Below are 15,686 nucleotides of genomic sequence, written 5' to 3' on the forward strand. Positions count from 1 at the left end.
AAACTCAAATTCTTCTGACTCTGTTTTGCAGAGCAGTTCAGCAATCTCCATCCCTTCCAGTATCAATAATTAATCTAAAGATCTCAACTGGTCACTAAAAATCTCTTAGTAGCCTCTAAATCATTTGACAGATTCAGAAGGAAAAGTAATGTAATCGTTTTATGCACAGATAATGAAAAAGTCTGAAATGTGAGATTAATCATAATTTTCATAGACTTTCTGAATTTTTACGTTCTTAAAAGCAGTATATTCAAGGACTGACTTAGTTCATACTGATTAACATGGAGTAGTTTATCTTAAATAATGGTTTTATTGTCATCTGACAGTTATTGTTTAGATTCGTTAAACCTGCACTTGTCACTGTTGCTGTTGCATTGCATAATAGCACAATTCATAAAAAAATGAATCAGCATTTCAAAAGTGGCTTGTAGAAATATAATACTAGCGACGAAAATAGAAAAATACATCTTGCAATATGAAATAAGGTCACAATTATAAGTAATGAATGGACTCTCTCATAAATATAAAGCTTGAATCTGTATGTCATGAGACAGATGGACAATGGATGTGGATAATATCACAAAGGCAGATAAAAAGTAAATACCGTGTTTCCCCGAAAATAAGACCTAACCAGAACATAAGCCCTAGCATGATTTTTCAGGATGACATTCTCTGAACATAAGCCCTAATGCGTATTTTGGAGCAAAAATTAATATAAGATCTGGTCTTATTTTCGGGGAAACACGGTAAGAAAAAGCATGACAATGAAAAATGATAATTACATTTTGTTGGATCAATGACCTTTTTGTCCTCATACCCAGTTTATTAGCTGTTAACACTTTTATCAAATAATAATATAAAGCTACCAAAACTCCCATATTATTTTCCAATAAAGCTTATCAACCTCACAAAAACTAGAGAAACCTATTGACTTTCTCTAGTCCAAATGAAAAATAAGTCTTTCCAGTACTAAACTGTTAAAAATTGATGTTAAAGGTTGAAAAGACATGAAAACTATAGTCATCATTGTAGAAAAAAAAAGTATAATTATACTCTTGCTGGTAAGATATGAAACAATCTTCAAAATCAATAACAAATATTGTAGTTGGAAAGAAAGCAGCAAACAATTGGTAGAATTCTTTTATTAGAACTACATATTGGATTTCTTGTAATGTAACTGGCATTTAAAATCAATTACTATTATGTATGCAAACAGACAGACGTTTATTTTATAATTTAATAAAACTGTAATAAATCAATTGTCAGTATATATTCACCATATATGTGAGAAAGAAGTGCTTAATAATTTCTGTCCTATTTATCATAAAGCTAATTTTAAGAGATTTCTGGTTTAAAGATTAGTTTCTACACTATAAAATTGCCTTTAAAAGGTATGTTGTCCATGAATGTTCATAGCATTATTCACAATAGCCAAAAGGTGGAAACAACGCAAATGTTCATCAACAGTGGAACAAAAAAGCAAACTGTGGCATATACATACACAATGGAACATTATTCAGCATTCAAAATGAATGAGATTCTGATACATGCTACAACATGGATGAATCTTTAAAACATTATACTAAATAAAATAAGCCAGACACACCAAAAAAAATTGTACGAGTATGATTCCACTTATATGAGGTACCTACAGTAGGCAAATTTACGGAGACAGAAAGTAGAATAGAGGTTGTCAGAATGTAGGGGTAGGAAGAATGGGGAGTTGTTTAATGAGTAGAGAGTTTCAATTTGGGAAGATGAAAAAGTTCTAGATATGGATAGTGGTGATGGTTGCACTGCATTGTGAATGTACTCAATGCCACTGTGTGTATTCTTAAAAATGGTAAAAGTAGTAAACTTTATGTTATGTATATTTTACCACAATTGAAAAAAATAAAAAATACATTGAATTAGTACTGAAGAAGCTCCAGCAACATGGTCAGCAAGGAAAGGTATCACTATACCAGTGAAAGGCATGGCAGCTGACAGTTCCAACAGCTCTCCAGCCAGATAGAGATTTCTTCATGAATTTTTTCAGACACTAATTCTCCTCTCACAGATATGAAAAACCATTACTGTTATTCACTTTTTAATTTGATTTTTACTTTTATTTAAGATATACAGGTTCATGGCTTAAAAGGTCATATAGTCCTATAAAAATTCTAACAAAAACGGAAATTTCATGTTTCTCATCGCTTTACCCCAATCCCATATTTCCAGAAGCAAACACTCTCAATTTTTTTTTTACTTCTTTCTTATTATATCTCCCTATGTTTAATAATATACTCATACTACTATTTTTTTTATTTCTCCTTTTTAGATATTATCTACTGGCTTTCTGCAATGGAAAAAAAGAATTAGGTCCACATACGTACACTCATTTCCTCTCACACTCAACTTTCCATTAGTTATATCATAATTTTGGTTAGATAATCAGACAATATGTACAATGTCTGATTGCATATATGAATATATACTAGTATTGCTAAGAAAATACTGTTCACATCTGTGGCATGCAGTATACTTTGATTACATTTCCTTTTTGTGCAATGTTTTTGCTTTCTCTGGAGTTAATAAGAATTTCACTTCTTCATTTGCTCAGTGTTCTATATATTTATAACTAATTTGTTCCCAAACTTTTCTTCAGACATTTAATTATTGCTTCAATTTATTCAAACACATCAGGTTATCCACCAGTTTCAAATTTTCATGAGGAAATCACTCTTAGAATCCTCCATTTCCTGTCTCAACCTGGCCTAGATATTCTCTAGACCTGATGTACAGCTCTTTTCTAGAGATTTTGTTGTTCTCCGTCCTCTTTTGCATTCCATTTGTCTCTCCCTACCTTCCTCTTTATTTGTTACTTTCTTGTTTTGGTGGAGCGCATCCTCTGGTAACCTTCCTAGAAGGGTAGAAGGGAAGTAAACTTTCTGAAACTTCACTTATCTGTAATTGTCTTTATTCTACCTTCATCTTAACAGTTTATCTAGGGAAGAAATTCTATATTAGAAATGATTTTCCTCAAAATTTTGAAGGCATTGTTTCATTGTCTTATAACCTCCATGGTTGCTATTGAGAAATCTGATGATATTTTGATTCTCAGTTCTTTGTATGTGACCTGTGATTTTTCACTCCTTCAAAAAGAGTTAGGCTCTTCTCTTTCTGCACAATGCTCTGAAATTTTGTGATATTATGCCTTGATATGAGCCTTTTTCACTCATTTTCTTGAATACTTGTGGGTTTTTATAACTGAATACTTAGATCCTTCAGTTTGGGGAAATTTTCTTGAATTATTTCTTTGGTAATTTCTCCTGTTTCTTTGTAGATCTCCTTTTAGTCAAACATTGTACCTATTGGTCTGATTCTCTAATTTTCATACTTTTAATCACTTCTTATCCATTTTTTTTCCACTTTCTGTGAGATTTACTCAACTTTATTTCCAGCCCTCCTATTGTTTTACCTTCGCTATCATATTTTTTGTTTTCAAAACTTCTGTTTGTTCTTTGAATATTCTTGTTTATAGCCTTCTGTTTTGGTTTTATATATCTAGTATCTTCTCATCTCTTAACTCTCTAAAAATATCGATGACAGGGTTTTTTGTTTTGTTTTGTTTTCCTAACATATTTTTCTGCTCCCTGCTTTGTCTCTTTCTTTCCTGTTTGGTTTCTTTAGTCTTTGGTGTTAGAAGCATTCTTCAAATTCCTTATGCTCATTGGCTGGCTGTCCATATTAAAAGTGCAGCATCTTGAGTATTACCTGACTGCCAGACTTCTAGGAATTTACTGGGGGAAAGAAGCGAGTGGGTGGGAGGGTTGTCTGTCTTTTAGTATGTAAGTTTTCCCTTTATACTCCTGCTTCAGTAGGCCTCTCTCTCTCTCTCTCTCTCTCTCTCTCTCTCTCTCTCTCTCTCTCTCTCTCTCATTCAACTATTGAGAGAATGAATATCCAATCCATTTCCAGAGCAGAGGAGGCAGTTCCTCACTGAACAGGTGGTGTGGAGTAGTGTCATACAGGGTGTCATGTAGGGTCTCTGGTCCTGCTTCCCACACAAGAACGCAGGATATGGTGAGGCCGAAAAGGAACACCCACGGAGCCATAGGTAGGGGAGTCACACCACTACATTCTCGCTGGCAGCTGGGTTAGAGACACAGGAAGTAGGAGCCACACGATCTGCAACCTGCTGTCCACTTCTCTCTGCCAACCAACCCTACTTGCTAGCTGCAATCTGCGCTTGCTAGCTCAGCCACGGCAGTTATATCAGTGGCTAATGGCTAACCGGTAACAGTTGATGGCCAACTAGTCACAGGTGATGGCCGTCGACCACCTGAGCCAGCACCTTTCCATGTGAGGCCAAGAGCCTGGAAACTGCTCTCTGGGACTCTGTCCCCACAAGTGGGATCTAGAAAACTCAGCTGCTTCTTGTAAATACTTTCAAACTGTTTCAGCCCCACTTTTCAACCTCCCCCCTAAACCCCATTTTCAGAGGTATTTACCATCTCTAAGTCCTAAGCAGTTCTGCCATGTAGGATGGCTTGCTTATGGAAACTACCCACTTCCAGCTAAGGTTTCAACTTTCTTAGGTCTGTTCTGTCAGTTACCACTCACCCTTCTTCACTCTCATTTCTGAAATGATGTGTTTTCTATTATCTTTGTCCTAGTAGGTCTATGCTCTTAAAAAAAAAAATCCTTTCACTGTCATTTAAGAATTTCAAAAAAGATGGAGGTAAATATGTATGTTCAATCTGCCATATTTAATCAAAAGTTTTCCCATTTTTAATACCAGTGTTTACATTTATAATTGTATAATTTTAAAACTTTAATGTATCGAAAATTATGTGTGCATCTGGATCCCTTTGGTCAGTGGTTCTCAAAGAGTCGTTCCCCAGGCTAACAGCATTCGCATCGGCTGGGAACTTGTTAAAAATAGAAACAATTGGGCCCTACCCCAGACTTACTGAGGGGCTAGAGCCCAGAAATCTGTTTGAACAAGCCCTCCAGGTGATGCTTCCTGTGGCGCAGGGAGCCTCTGGGAACCCCATGTAACAGGAGGTTCCTTCTTCTGAACCTTGTGATGCTTCTTCACCTACCATTGCCCTCTTCCTACCATCAGAGCAGCAGATGCTGCTAATTATCTCAGCCACTTGCATCCCTTCTCATCCCACCCGTCTGTGTGGCTCCTTTGAGTTCCCCGGTCTGCGTCTTGTCTCTATACTGTGCCTTCCTCCCCTTCCACCTTCGCCATCGTCTTTGCATGTTTTCCTTTGGAACATTCGCAGCAGCTCTCCCTCTGAGCTCTCTTGTGGCAGTTAATGGTCCTTTTCTACCTTCCCTCCCAGGTGCACCTTCACTGTCATTTATACCTTTGAGGCCTTGATAAAGATACTGGCAAGAGGATTTTGTCTAGATGAGTTCACTTACATGCGAGATCCTTGGAACTGGCTGGATTTTAGCGTCATTACCCTGGCGTGAGTATTTCTGCACACTGATTTGTTTGTGTGTCTGTGGGGGGCTTGTGAGTGTGCCCAGGCTCACACTCTGGTGTGTTTACTTATCTCCATCCAGCTTTCTCATTTGAAACTGCATGGCCTGGGGTTTTGTTGCCATAGACTGTTACTTTGGGAGTCACTTTCCAGGGTTAGTCCCACCCCCTCAGGCAAAAGTCAGAGACCTCAAATCTGAGCTGATGACTGGTCTGTCAGAGTGGATCAACAAGGCTCAGCCTCATGCCTACCTGGCATGAAGGTCTTTCCCTGAGGAACCAGTGTCTAAGAAGACTGGTTGGCCAAACTCACATGCTTGAATATCCATCCATACAGGTAGCACATGGAGCCCCTTAGACCCCAGTGTGTCTTCTTAAAGGGGCCATTCTGAAAGGTATTGCAACCATTAAAACTGTGTTAGTCTCAGTCTACAGGTGAAAGGGCTACTAGATTCTCTGTGTATTCTGGGTCCTTCCTAGGTTCGTGTTACCCCAAATTGTCCTTATCTGTGCTGCATGCAGTCCCAGAACCCTCTCCTTGCGGAGATGCTGACTGATTTCTGGTCCTGCAGATACGTTGGTGAAGCAACAGATCTCCGAGGGATCTCAGGCCTGCGCACGTTCAGAGTTCTTAGAGCTTTAAAAACAGTTTCTGTGATCCCAGGTGAGCTACTTTAACCAGCACACTTATTCACAGAACATGTGTTGGTGTCCACAGCCTAATGTCCTCCTTTGATTTTTCACAAAAGCCCTATAAAGTTCCAGGACACGGACTGTTGTTCTCATTTAAGAGACAAAGAAACTGAGGCCCAGAGAGTAGAAAACACAATCCCAAGTCCTCATCACTAGTAAGAGGCAACGTGTGACCCGGAAACCTACTGTGTCATGACTAGGCCACTGCTCTGTCCAGCGCACCTCGTGGCCTTGCCATCGATACATGAGAAGAAGGTCCTGTCCTCATTCAATGTTCTTGTCGTGGGTGTCCATCAAGCATCCAGTCAGAGTCTCATTTATACCTTAAACCAAAGGTGTCAACTTGGAAAAAGGGAGTAAGGAGAAGGCAGTCCGAGGCTCCGGGGAGTGTCTTCACCATTTCCGTGGGCCTGAAAGCTTGAGCCTCAGCCCTGTCTTTGGACACACAGAGGAGAAAAGAATTAGGCAATTCTTGATGACAGAGAATTCGGAAACAAAAGTAGTCTAACAAGGCTCATCTTATTGGTCCTCTAAGATCTCCATTGTCACCAGCAGCCCAGGGATACTCCTCATCCCCCTCTAAGGTGGTGGAGGCGATGGTGAGGCCAGAGACCAGGTAACCACACTGAGACAGGAACTAATGCTTCCCCCTTGGGGCCTGATGGATTATCTCCCCTCGAGGGAGGAGATGAGGGGTGAGGTGAGACCCCTGAGAATCCATTCCCTCACCTGGAAACTAGAAACACTCAAATTAGGGTGGGAGTCCCTTTCTACCACACTCTGTCTGGCTCTGCAGGGAAAGATTGGAAAGTCTTTGCTCCCACTGGACAAGCACTTCATGAAGACAGCCATTGCAATACATAGTTCTAACTTTCGGTATCTCTCTCACCTACTATTAGCCAGGAAGACCCTGAGTCTTGTTCACAAGACCTGACCTGTCCAGACTCTCTCTCCTGCCTCACCTCTCTCCTTTACCCGCCTTGCATTGTGTTCCAGAATCTACCTGTGGGTCCACAAACACTCCAGGCCTTTGCTCACCTCCCAGCCTTGCTGCTCCTTCTAGCAGGAGAGTCCTTCCTCTTCTCTTAACTCATCATTCCCCTTCAGGGCTCTGCTGAGGTTTGACCTCTGCCAGGAGACTCCCTGGTCTTTCCCAACTTCCCCACATTCCACCCCACCCCATCTCTATCCCCAGGCTTTGGTTAGCGGATGCTCCTCTAAGTTCCCACCTGCTCAATAATGCTGTGGAGTCCTCCCTCAACTGTCAGACAACTCCACATGCCAGCGCTTTAATCATGGCTCAGCTCCCAGCCCAGGGGTCACCACAGGCAGTGCTCAATGGGTTATTTGTTGATCAAAACAATAAGGCAAGGATCGATCCCAGACTGCTTCTCTGGTCAGAGCTCTTTCTGCCACCCATGAAGCTGTTTTCCCAAAGAAGGAGATTTCATTTGCTGGAGCAGCCAATCATCCTTCCTGAAATAAGCAGGGCCCCATCTTTGCTGCCAGCTGTGCTGGGCTCTGATACAGCTTCTTCTCAGATGCTTTCTGTTTCTGCCTCAGTGACTCTCCAAATTTCACTTTTATGCTATGTTCATCTTTCTGTGTCTTTTTGTGTCTCTCTTTTTCTGTCTCATTCTATCTCCTTTGCATCTCTCTCTCTCTCTCTCTCTCTCTCTCTCTCTCTCTCTCTCTCTCTCTCTCTCTCACACACACACACACACACACACACACACACTCTCTGAGGTTCATGGGTCCCCAGCCTCAAGCTGCCTCCCGAAACTGAGGTGAGTGCAGAAAGACAGGTGCCAAGTGACTGGAATGAGGTTTGTAGCCTCATGGTGAGTTCAGTGCCTGGAACATAGCAGGTGGTCAACAATTGTCTTTTAAATTGCATTGCAATTGTCAGGAATGCATTAGCCGTAAGATGATAAGAAATGCATTGCCGGGGTCTCAATTGCCTCATCTTTACAAAGGACAGTAACAGTATTTACCTGCCTGCCCACCTTTCAGGGTTATTACTAGGTTTATGTGAGGAATTCATGTGAGGAACTTGGCTTGGAACTTCCCAAGAGTTGGTAAAATGTCTCGCAGCTGTACGCAGTGAGAAAGGAGAATGGCTAAGATGCAAGCATGCCAGGGTCATCCATGTGCTGTGTGTGGTGCCTTATCCACGTGGGAGTCTCGCTGTCATCTTTCCACAGGGCTGAAGGTGATCGTGGGGGCCCTGATCCACTCGGTGAAGAAGCTGGCTGATGTGACAATCCTCACCATCTTCTGCCTGAGTGTCTTTGCCCTGGTGGGCCTGCAGCTCTTCAAGGGCAACCTCAAGAACAAATGTGTCAAGAATTGCACAGCTCTCAATGAGACAGCCAATTACTCCTCTTATGAAGAACGCGAGTGGAATTTCTGCCGTGGTGACGCAGGTCTGGTTGGCAAGGGGTGTGAATCTCCTGTGTACATGTATAGATGTATGTTTTGGTTCCTCCTTCCTGCTCAAATGCTTCTTCTGTGTTGAGTTTTACTTTTGGGTCCCCATTTTCTGTTGTCCAATGTCCCTTTTACAAGGAAATGAGCTATCAATTCAGGGGCAAGTCATCCTGCTTCTGCTGGGAGAGGCTGGGAGCTGAAGTCACTGCTCAGCTTTCTCTTCCCAGATGGGACTTTTCCCCTTCTAAGTGTCCCAGCATGCCCACTGAGTTCACGTAGCCAAGAGAACTCACCTTGCTCAGGCAGAAGACTTAAATGGTGCTGCCTTTACCACCCAACTCTTCAGTTTTAGGGTTCAGAACCACATGCAAATCTCCCATTTCTTCCTTTCTTTTGCAGACTTCTATATCAATAAGACAGGTACTTCTGATCCCCTACTGTGTGGCAATGGATCTGATGCAGGGTGAGTGTCAAACCCATGACATAACGCCAATGCCCAGTAGTCATTTTTCTTTCTTGTCATCAGCATTTTCTGGGCAGAGACTGGGTTGCAGGTCCTGAGGAAGATGTAGAAATGAGTAAGTCATGGCCTCTGCCATCCAAGGCTCATGGGGAGGGAGTGTATGAGTTAGCTTTTGCTGCGTAACAAACAGCCCCAGATTTTGTTGCTTAAAATACCAACCATTCATTTAGCTCAGGATTCTGTGCATCAGCATGTTGGGCTGAGATCAGCCTGGTATTCTAGCATTGACTGGGCTCATTCGTGCATCTGTAGATGATGGACAGATTAGCTGGGGGCCAGCTGATCTAGGATAGCTGGGGTGACTTTTTCTGCTCCATGTGGTCTCTCATCCCCCATCAGACCAGCCTGGAGTTGTTCTCATGGCAGAGGCAGGGTTCCAAGAGAAAGAGTGGAAGTGTGCAAGTTCTCTTGAGGCCTAGGTTTAGAACTGGCACAATGTTACTTCTACTGCATTCTATTGACCAAAGCAAGTCACAGCCCAGTCTAAATCCAAGGGGTGGAGAAATAGACTCTACCTCTTGATGGGAGAAGCTGCAACATCATATTGCAAAGGAGTGTGGATACAGGGAGAGGAATAATTGTGGCCATTTTTTGCAAACAGTCTACCCCAGCAAAGAATTAACATTTATTAAATATATTTTTTGTCAAATGCCCCACATTTAATCACTACAATTCCATCAATGGGTTTCATTATCCTCATGTAACAGAGGAAGAAGCACATGCATCAGACTTTGCAATTTCAAATTTTTGCAGAGACCAGACACGTACCAACAAATGAGAGGAATGGGCTGTGTGGGACCCAGGGCAATGGGAGTTCATGCCCCATTTAAAGGGGACAGCCACTGTTCAGTCCAGCTTTTGGTTGCTGAGTGAAAATGTGGGTCCACTGCTTCTAGCTCTTTCAACTTTTAAAACAGAGACGGGAAATTTAGATTTTCATGTGAAACCTCCCAGCTATAAACATTGGCTACCAATTCCCAAAATTGTCTCTATATTGTAGGCCAAATAAAATATTTCTGTAAGCCAAATTCAGCCTGCAAGCTGCCAGTTTGTGAGCTCTGATTCATATACATGAAGATGCTACACTGTGAAGAACCAGTGCTATGCTGGCGGCTCCAGGGGCTGGGGAAACACAGCGAAGTGATGGTGCAAGGCAGGGGAGGTTAGGGAAGGTTTCCTGGAGGTAGTAGCTCAGGTGAGAGTTGAAGGGGAGACAGGATGTCTCCAGGCTAGGTCAACAAGAGATGGTTTGGATGGCGGCCATTCCAGATGGCAGAACAGAATGTGAGACTAAGCAAAGGGGTAGGGGACGCCTCAGGCCTGCCTGCTGCTTTGACCACTGGAGCAGATGTGAGCAGAAAGGGTTCAGGCAACAGATAAGAAAGGCTTACCTCTCCCGCCTCCATGGGTGGGGGCCTGGAAGGTCAGAGCCCATACAATCTCATTCCCTGAGTAGCTGACAGCCGTATATTGCCCAAGTGGAATTGGGTGGGACCTGTATGGAGCTCTGCCTTAATCATCTCGCTAGGAAAACAATCTCAGATAAAGCTGAAGGGTGGGGGCAAACAGGAGAATTTGATCAACATAGGCTCCTTGGCTTCTTTCTTCACAATTGCCCTTGGCATTTAGTTCTTTGGCTCAGGGAGAGGATTGTTCCATGTCAGCTTTCATTTGCTTTTGACTTAAATTTAAACTGAGGACCCTCTTAATGTCCTTTTCGTCATGGCAATGGCTCATGGCAATGGCTCCAGAGTAGCCCAAGCACTGTCTGTGGTGAAGTTGTGGGGTCGATCCATGGAGGCCAGACCTCCTTCTGAGCAGGTCCTGGTCAGGTGGTGAAGGAGTGTTTAGAGCTGGGCTGGCAAATAGCAGCCAGCTAGGACAATGGGCAGAGTGAGCCCTGAAAGGCATGCTGTGAAAACCAAACCAGTGCCTGTACTGGGCCATGGAGAAGCAGAGCCCTGAGCAAAGGTCCACACCGACCAGTGGCAATGCAACAGGAAAGCCTGGTGTCTTGCAGTGGGGAACGAGTCCTGGGAAGTACTTCATTTTCAGCATTCTTTCACATATAGTATTCCAGCCCATTCTTTTGGAAGCTTCAGGTTAAAAACAGCAGGAGTTTCAATTTGCATTTCACATATCCTATTTCCCATGCTAAAGGCACCACACAAGAGGCTTTGCACCATGGTCTCCTGTCTTTCCCAGAGCAGTTAGCTGTTGATGTGTAGCAGCTACAGTGGGGTTCTAGGGAAGACATAGAAATAAGGCTGCCCTCAGAGCACGGTAGCAAACCTACAGGTGATGGGTCGACTAGCTCCTTGGGAGAGCAAACCAAGAGGCGATTTTTAAATGTGAGTCTACAGACTCTGGGAACCAAGGTTGGATATAGAATTGGGATTGATTGTAATCAAGTTGGCAGGATCCTAATCAATTGTATGGGTCCTGGGACTGAGTGTTCTCGTGGACGTCTGGAATAAGGAGAGCCCAAGAGAACTGTGTTGCCGGAGGAATTCTGGAGGAGTAGAATCCTAAATACAAACACAGCATTACTGTTTCCTGGAGCAGGCCCATCCCACTGGGATGGATGAGAGCACCTCACCTGCCCCGAACTTAGAGGTATTTCCTGACCTCAACTTACCTCTTTATTATGAGCAAGAGTGCTCTCCTAAGAGAGAGAGCCCACCCCCGGGCTCACAAAATAGTCCTCTTCAGTTTGGCCTCCTTCATAGGTCAGTCTTCAAAGGCTACTTGACATTTATATGTTTCCTTTTAAATAAATACGTTGGCATCTGTATGATTTTAGGAACTGACTTATTCTCCCTGAATCCCAGCTTCCACATCTGTTAAAAAAAAAAAAAAAGAGGATTGTGAAGACAAATTATAGCATTTGTAAAGCACTTAGGAGAGAGAGACAGAAGCACACAATATGTGTTCAGTAAGAGAAAAATGTTGCTTTCATTGTTATATATAATTGGTCAGTGAACTTGGCTAATATGAGTCCTCCTCTGATAGCTCTGCAGGTGATGACAACTGGCTCAGGTTTGAAGCCCACATAATTGATACTGATTCTGCCTCCTCAGCTGTGGGCCATCAGCTGGCCTTCCCAGGCCACTCCCTTCTGCATGAAACTCTGAAGTGATAGTATTATCATCCCCATTTAATAGACAATAGAAACTGAGACCTAAAGAGACTAAATGTCCAAGTTCATCCAGCTCGTAAGAGGAAGGCCAGGCCTTGAACTCCAATCTTCCTGCAGCCCGAGGCTGCCTTGCTCCCAATAAGAGAGGCCTGCACAATTGATGATGACCTTCTGTGTTCTTGCTGCAGCCACTGCCCTAAAGGTTATTTCTGCATGAAAACGTCTGACAACCCGGATTTTAACTACACCAGCTTTGATTCCTTTGCTTGGGCTTTCCTCTCAATGTTCCGCCTCATGACACAGGATTCCTGGGAACGACTCTACCAGCAGGTATTGATCTGCATGTCCCCAGACAGACTTGGTTGAAGGCTGAAGGGTCAGCTCCAACATGGCTACATTTTTTCTGGAGGCACCTGACAACATCAGGGGCCCAAGTACTCTGAATATATGTCTCTCTTCTTTCTCTTGAATCTGCAGACCCTGAGGGTTTCTGGGAAAATCTATATGGTCTTTTTCGTGCTCGTCATCTTCCTGGGGTCTTTCTATCTGGTCAATTTGATCTTGGCTGTGGTCACCATGGCATATGAAGAACAGAACCAGGCAACCATTGATGAAATTGCAGCCAAGGAAAAGAAGTTCCAGGAGGCCCTTGAGATGCTCCGGAAGGAGCAGGAGGTCTGTGAGAGGTGGAAGCTTTGTGAAGCCTGTTACAGGCTGTATATTACTGGGTACAGGTCTAGACCAGCCACTTAGGTTAAGGCTGTCATTCTGGGGAACTTTAGGAAGAGTCATCTTACTTGAAAAGCCATCATACGTCAGTTTTTCTGAAAAAAGAGCGTGAGTGCAGATGTAAGGCAACTGACGGATGCTCTCAAGAAGGAGAATGAAGGAAGCAGGACGAAAGGGGAAGAGTTCAATAAGAAAGGTGGCCTCCGCTGAGACTACCCTCAGCCTGATCCCAGGGGAGCTCTAGGGGCGTGACTTGTACCACGGAGTTAGCTCTACTGTGAGGCAAGAGGGCTGGCGTCTGTACCCCCATACCTGCCCCAGCCAGGTGTAGAAAGGCAATTGTCTGTAGAACACTGCAGCTGTGAGCCATTAGCAGCTAACACTCAAGCAGCTGGAGATGAGTGTACTGACCTGGTAAACGGGATCTGGGCAGGACATCGACAGGGTCTACTCCCGGGTGTGAATGAGGGAGGTGACCCACAGGTGGCTCTTCCTGCCATGTCTCAATCCCACCATTACCCAGGTGTTAATCCTGACCTCCCCTCTTTCAGAGGTCCTCACCTCTGTGACTGCCCATGGCTGGGGGACACCTTTATGCTAAGCTCAGCTAGATACTGTTGGCTACAGCTGGTATTCTCTCTCCTCAGGTGCTGGCAGCAATGGGGATTGACACAGCCTCGCTCCGTTCCCACCCAGGATCACCTTTAGCATCCACAAATGCCAATGAGAGAAGGAACAGAATGAAGCCAAACGTGTCAGAGGGTTCCACAGACGACAGCAAATCACACCAATCTGAGCCTTACAACCAACGCAGGATGGTAAGGGGCTCAGGTTTGTGCTCTAAGGATTCCCTGCCTTTGCAGCTGTCACAGACAGTAGGTTGAAGTGGAAAGAGGTTTGTAACAGGGAGATAGCTGGAGGCAGAGAGACTAGGAGGATGCTTTAGTAATGTCCCCAAAATGGTGGCCTAGACTAGGACAGAGGCATTGTGGATGGGGGAAAGGGGTGGATTATAAAGACTTTTATGGGTAGGGGTGGGATCCGAAAAGACTGGGACCGTGGAATGTGGAAAAAGGAAAGGAATCCAAAATGGCTATTAGGTTTCAAGATTGGGGAATTAGGTGGGTGGTGATTCTAAGACAGGAGCGTTGGAGGAAGAAACCAGGTTTGTAGGGAAGGTGGTGAACCCATTTTGGACACGATAACTTTGAGGTGTCTGTGGAGCTGTGGACATCAAGGGTCAGCTTCCTTCTGATACACTGATCGGCAATTCTGGAGCTGCGAAGGGAGGTTCTTGTCCATGGTACTGAAATCATTTATAAGCTTCTTTCTTACCTCATGCCTCAGCCCCTGTAGCTCAAAGTCCCACCTATTGTTGGCACAGAAGATCCCAACACCCAGCTCTGTGATACAGTCCAGCCCAGGAATAACTTCAGTACCTCAGTTCAGATCCTGGAGCAATTCCACCACCCCCATCATAACCTCTGACACCCACTCCATGCTAACCAAGTTTCCTTCCACGACCTCCCTCTTTCTTGGAAGTCCTGTGTACCCCACATATGCCCCTTCCACAGACCTGAGAGCTATTGACCCCTTTGTGGGAGAACAGTTCCCACAAAGATAATATAGGAAAGGGAATAAGTATGGCTATTTTACAGGCTTTTTGACCCTCGGTTTCTTCTCAATCTCTTTTCCTGTGCTCATCTGAAGGATGCTGTACTTTTTGGAATATCATCTCTACAACCTTCAAACTTATGTGTGCATATAAGTAACACCCACACTTCGGCATTTATCAGAGCTTGTGCCCTTCCCTTCCTTGCTCTGCCTCTTTTGAACAGCACCTGGCATGCACAGGGCACAGTTCAGAAGATATTTCAAAGGGAATTTGACTAGGGCTTTGACAATCATAAAACAGAATGAATCACAGCTTCCACGGAAATGTCAATGACTCTCTGAATTGAGCTTTAATTTCCCACATTCAGTCAGCCCCACATAGATTGGCACCTGGATGTCCAATAATTGTTTGGCGTGTGAGCTTGTCTCTCCAGTGAGGCTCAGCTTCAAAGGGAAAAAAGAAGAATTTTGTCTCGTTAATTCAATAATACTAGATGCTTTGTATAAAGAGATGACTGAAACATGGTCCCTATCCCAAGGACTTCCATTCAGATGGAAGAGACAAATATAAAAACAGCTACGTGTTACGTACTATATTAGGGACACGTACATGGTGTTTGGGGAATAGAAGAGGAAATATGACGCTTATGGGGGTGGAGGTGCATTAGGAAAAACTTCACCGATGAGGGGATAATTGAATAGTAAATAGTGAGTAGGGATTCCTCCAGTAATTGAGGACTGGGAGGGTTTGGGGAGGACTATTTTCCAAGCAGAAAGAAGAGCATATATGTGCAAAGACAGGAAGGCACCATTTGGGTAGTTCTTGAATACTAACTGATTAGAGTTTATTCAAGAAGGAATTCCCTTCCTCTTTTCTCAGATGTATTGATGTGGCAAATAGACAATTGACAGTCTTTATAGAAAGCCATTTTTTGACCAATAGAAATGAGAGAATGGTTGAAGATAGCAGCTAGGAGAGACACAGCAGGGGTTTCAGGTAACATACAAGAAGCCGGCTGGCCTGCTTGGATGGTGCATTTTAATGCAAGTCCAATACTTAGATTCAGAAACCATTGCCT

The 15,686-nt window shown here is 43.6% G+C and overlaps 1 protein-coding gene across 1 annotated transcript in view; it reads left to right on the top strand.

Annotated features, from left to right (window-relative positions):
• Positions 1-15,686, top strand: part of SCN10A (sodium voltage-gated channel alpha subunit 10) — a 76,896-nt gene that overhangs the window by 12,081 nt on the left and 49,129 nt on the right. The window contains exons 4-10 of the mRNA XM_088798257.1: positions 5,337-5,465; positions 6,052-6,143; positions 8,377-8,572; positions 8,949-9,065; positions 12,453-12,594; positions 12,742-12,939; positions 13,641-13,811. Of these exons, the coding sequence (XP_088654383.1) occupies positions 5,337-5,465; positions 6,052-6,143; positions 8,377-8,572; positions 8,949-9,065; positions 12,453-12,594; positions 12,742-12,939; positions 13,641-13,811 (1,045 nt within the window). The remainder of the gene's footprint in view (positions 1-5,336; positions 5,466-6,051; positions 6,144-8,376; positions 8,573-8,948; positions 9,066-12,452; positions 12,595-12,741; positions 12,940-13,640; positions 13,812-15,686) is intronic.

The sequence above is a fragment of the Rhinolophus sinicus genome, chromosome 5 (genome assembly GCF_057876585.1).
Source record: "Rhinolophus sinicus isolate RSI-liver-muscle chromosome 5, RSI-T2T, whole genome shotgun sequence".
Taxonomy (NCBI): domain Eukaryota; kingdom Metazoa; phylum Chordata; class Mammalia; order Chiroptera; family Rhinolophidae; genus Rhinolophus; species Rhinolophus sinicus.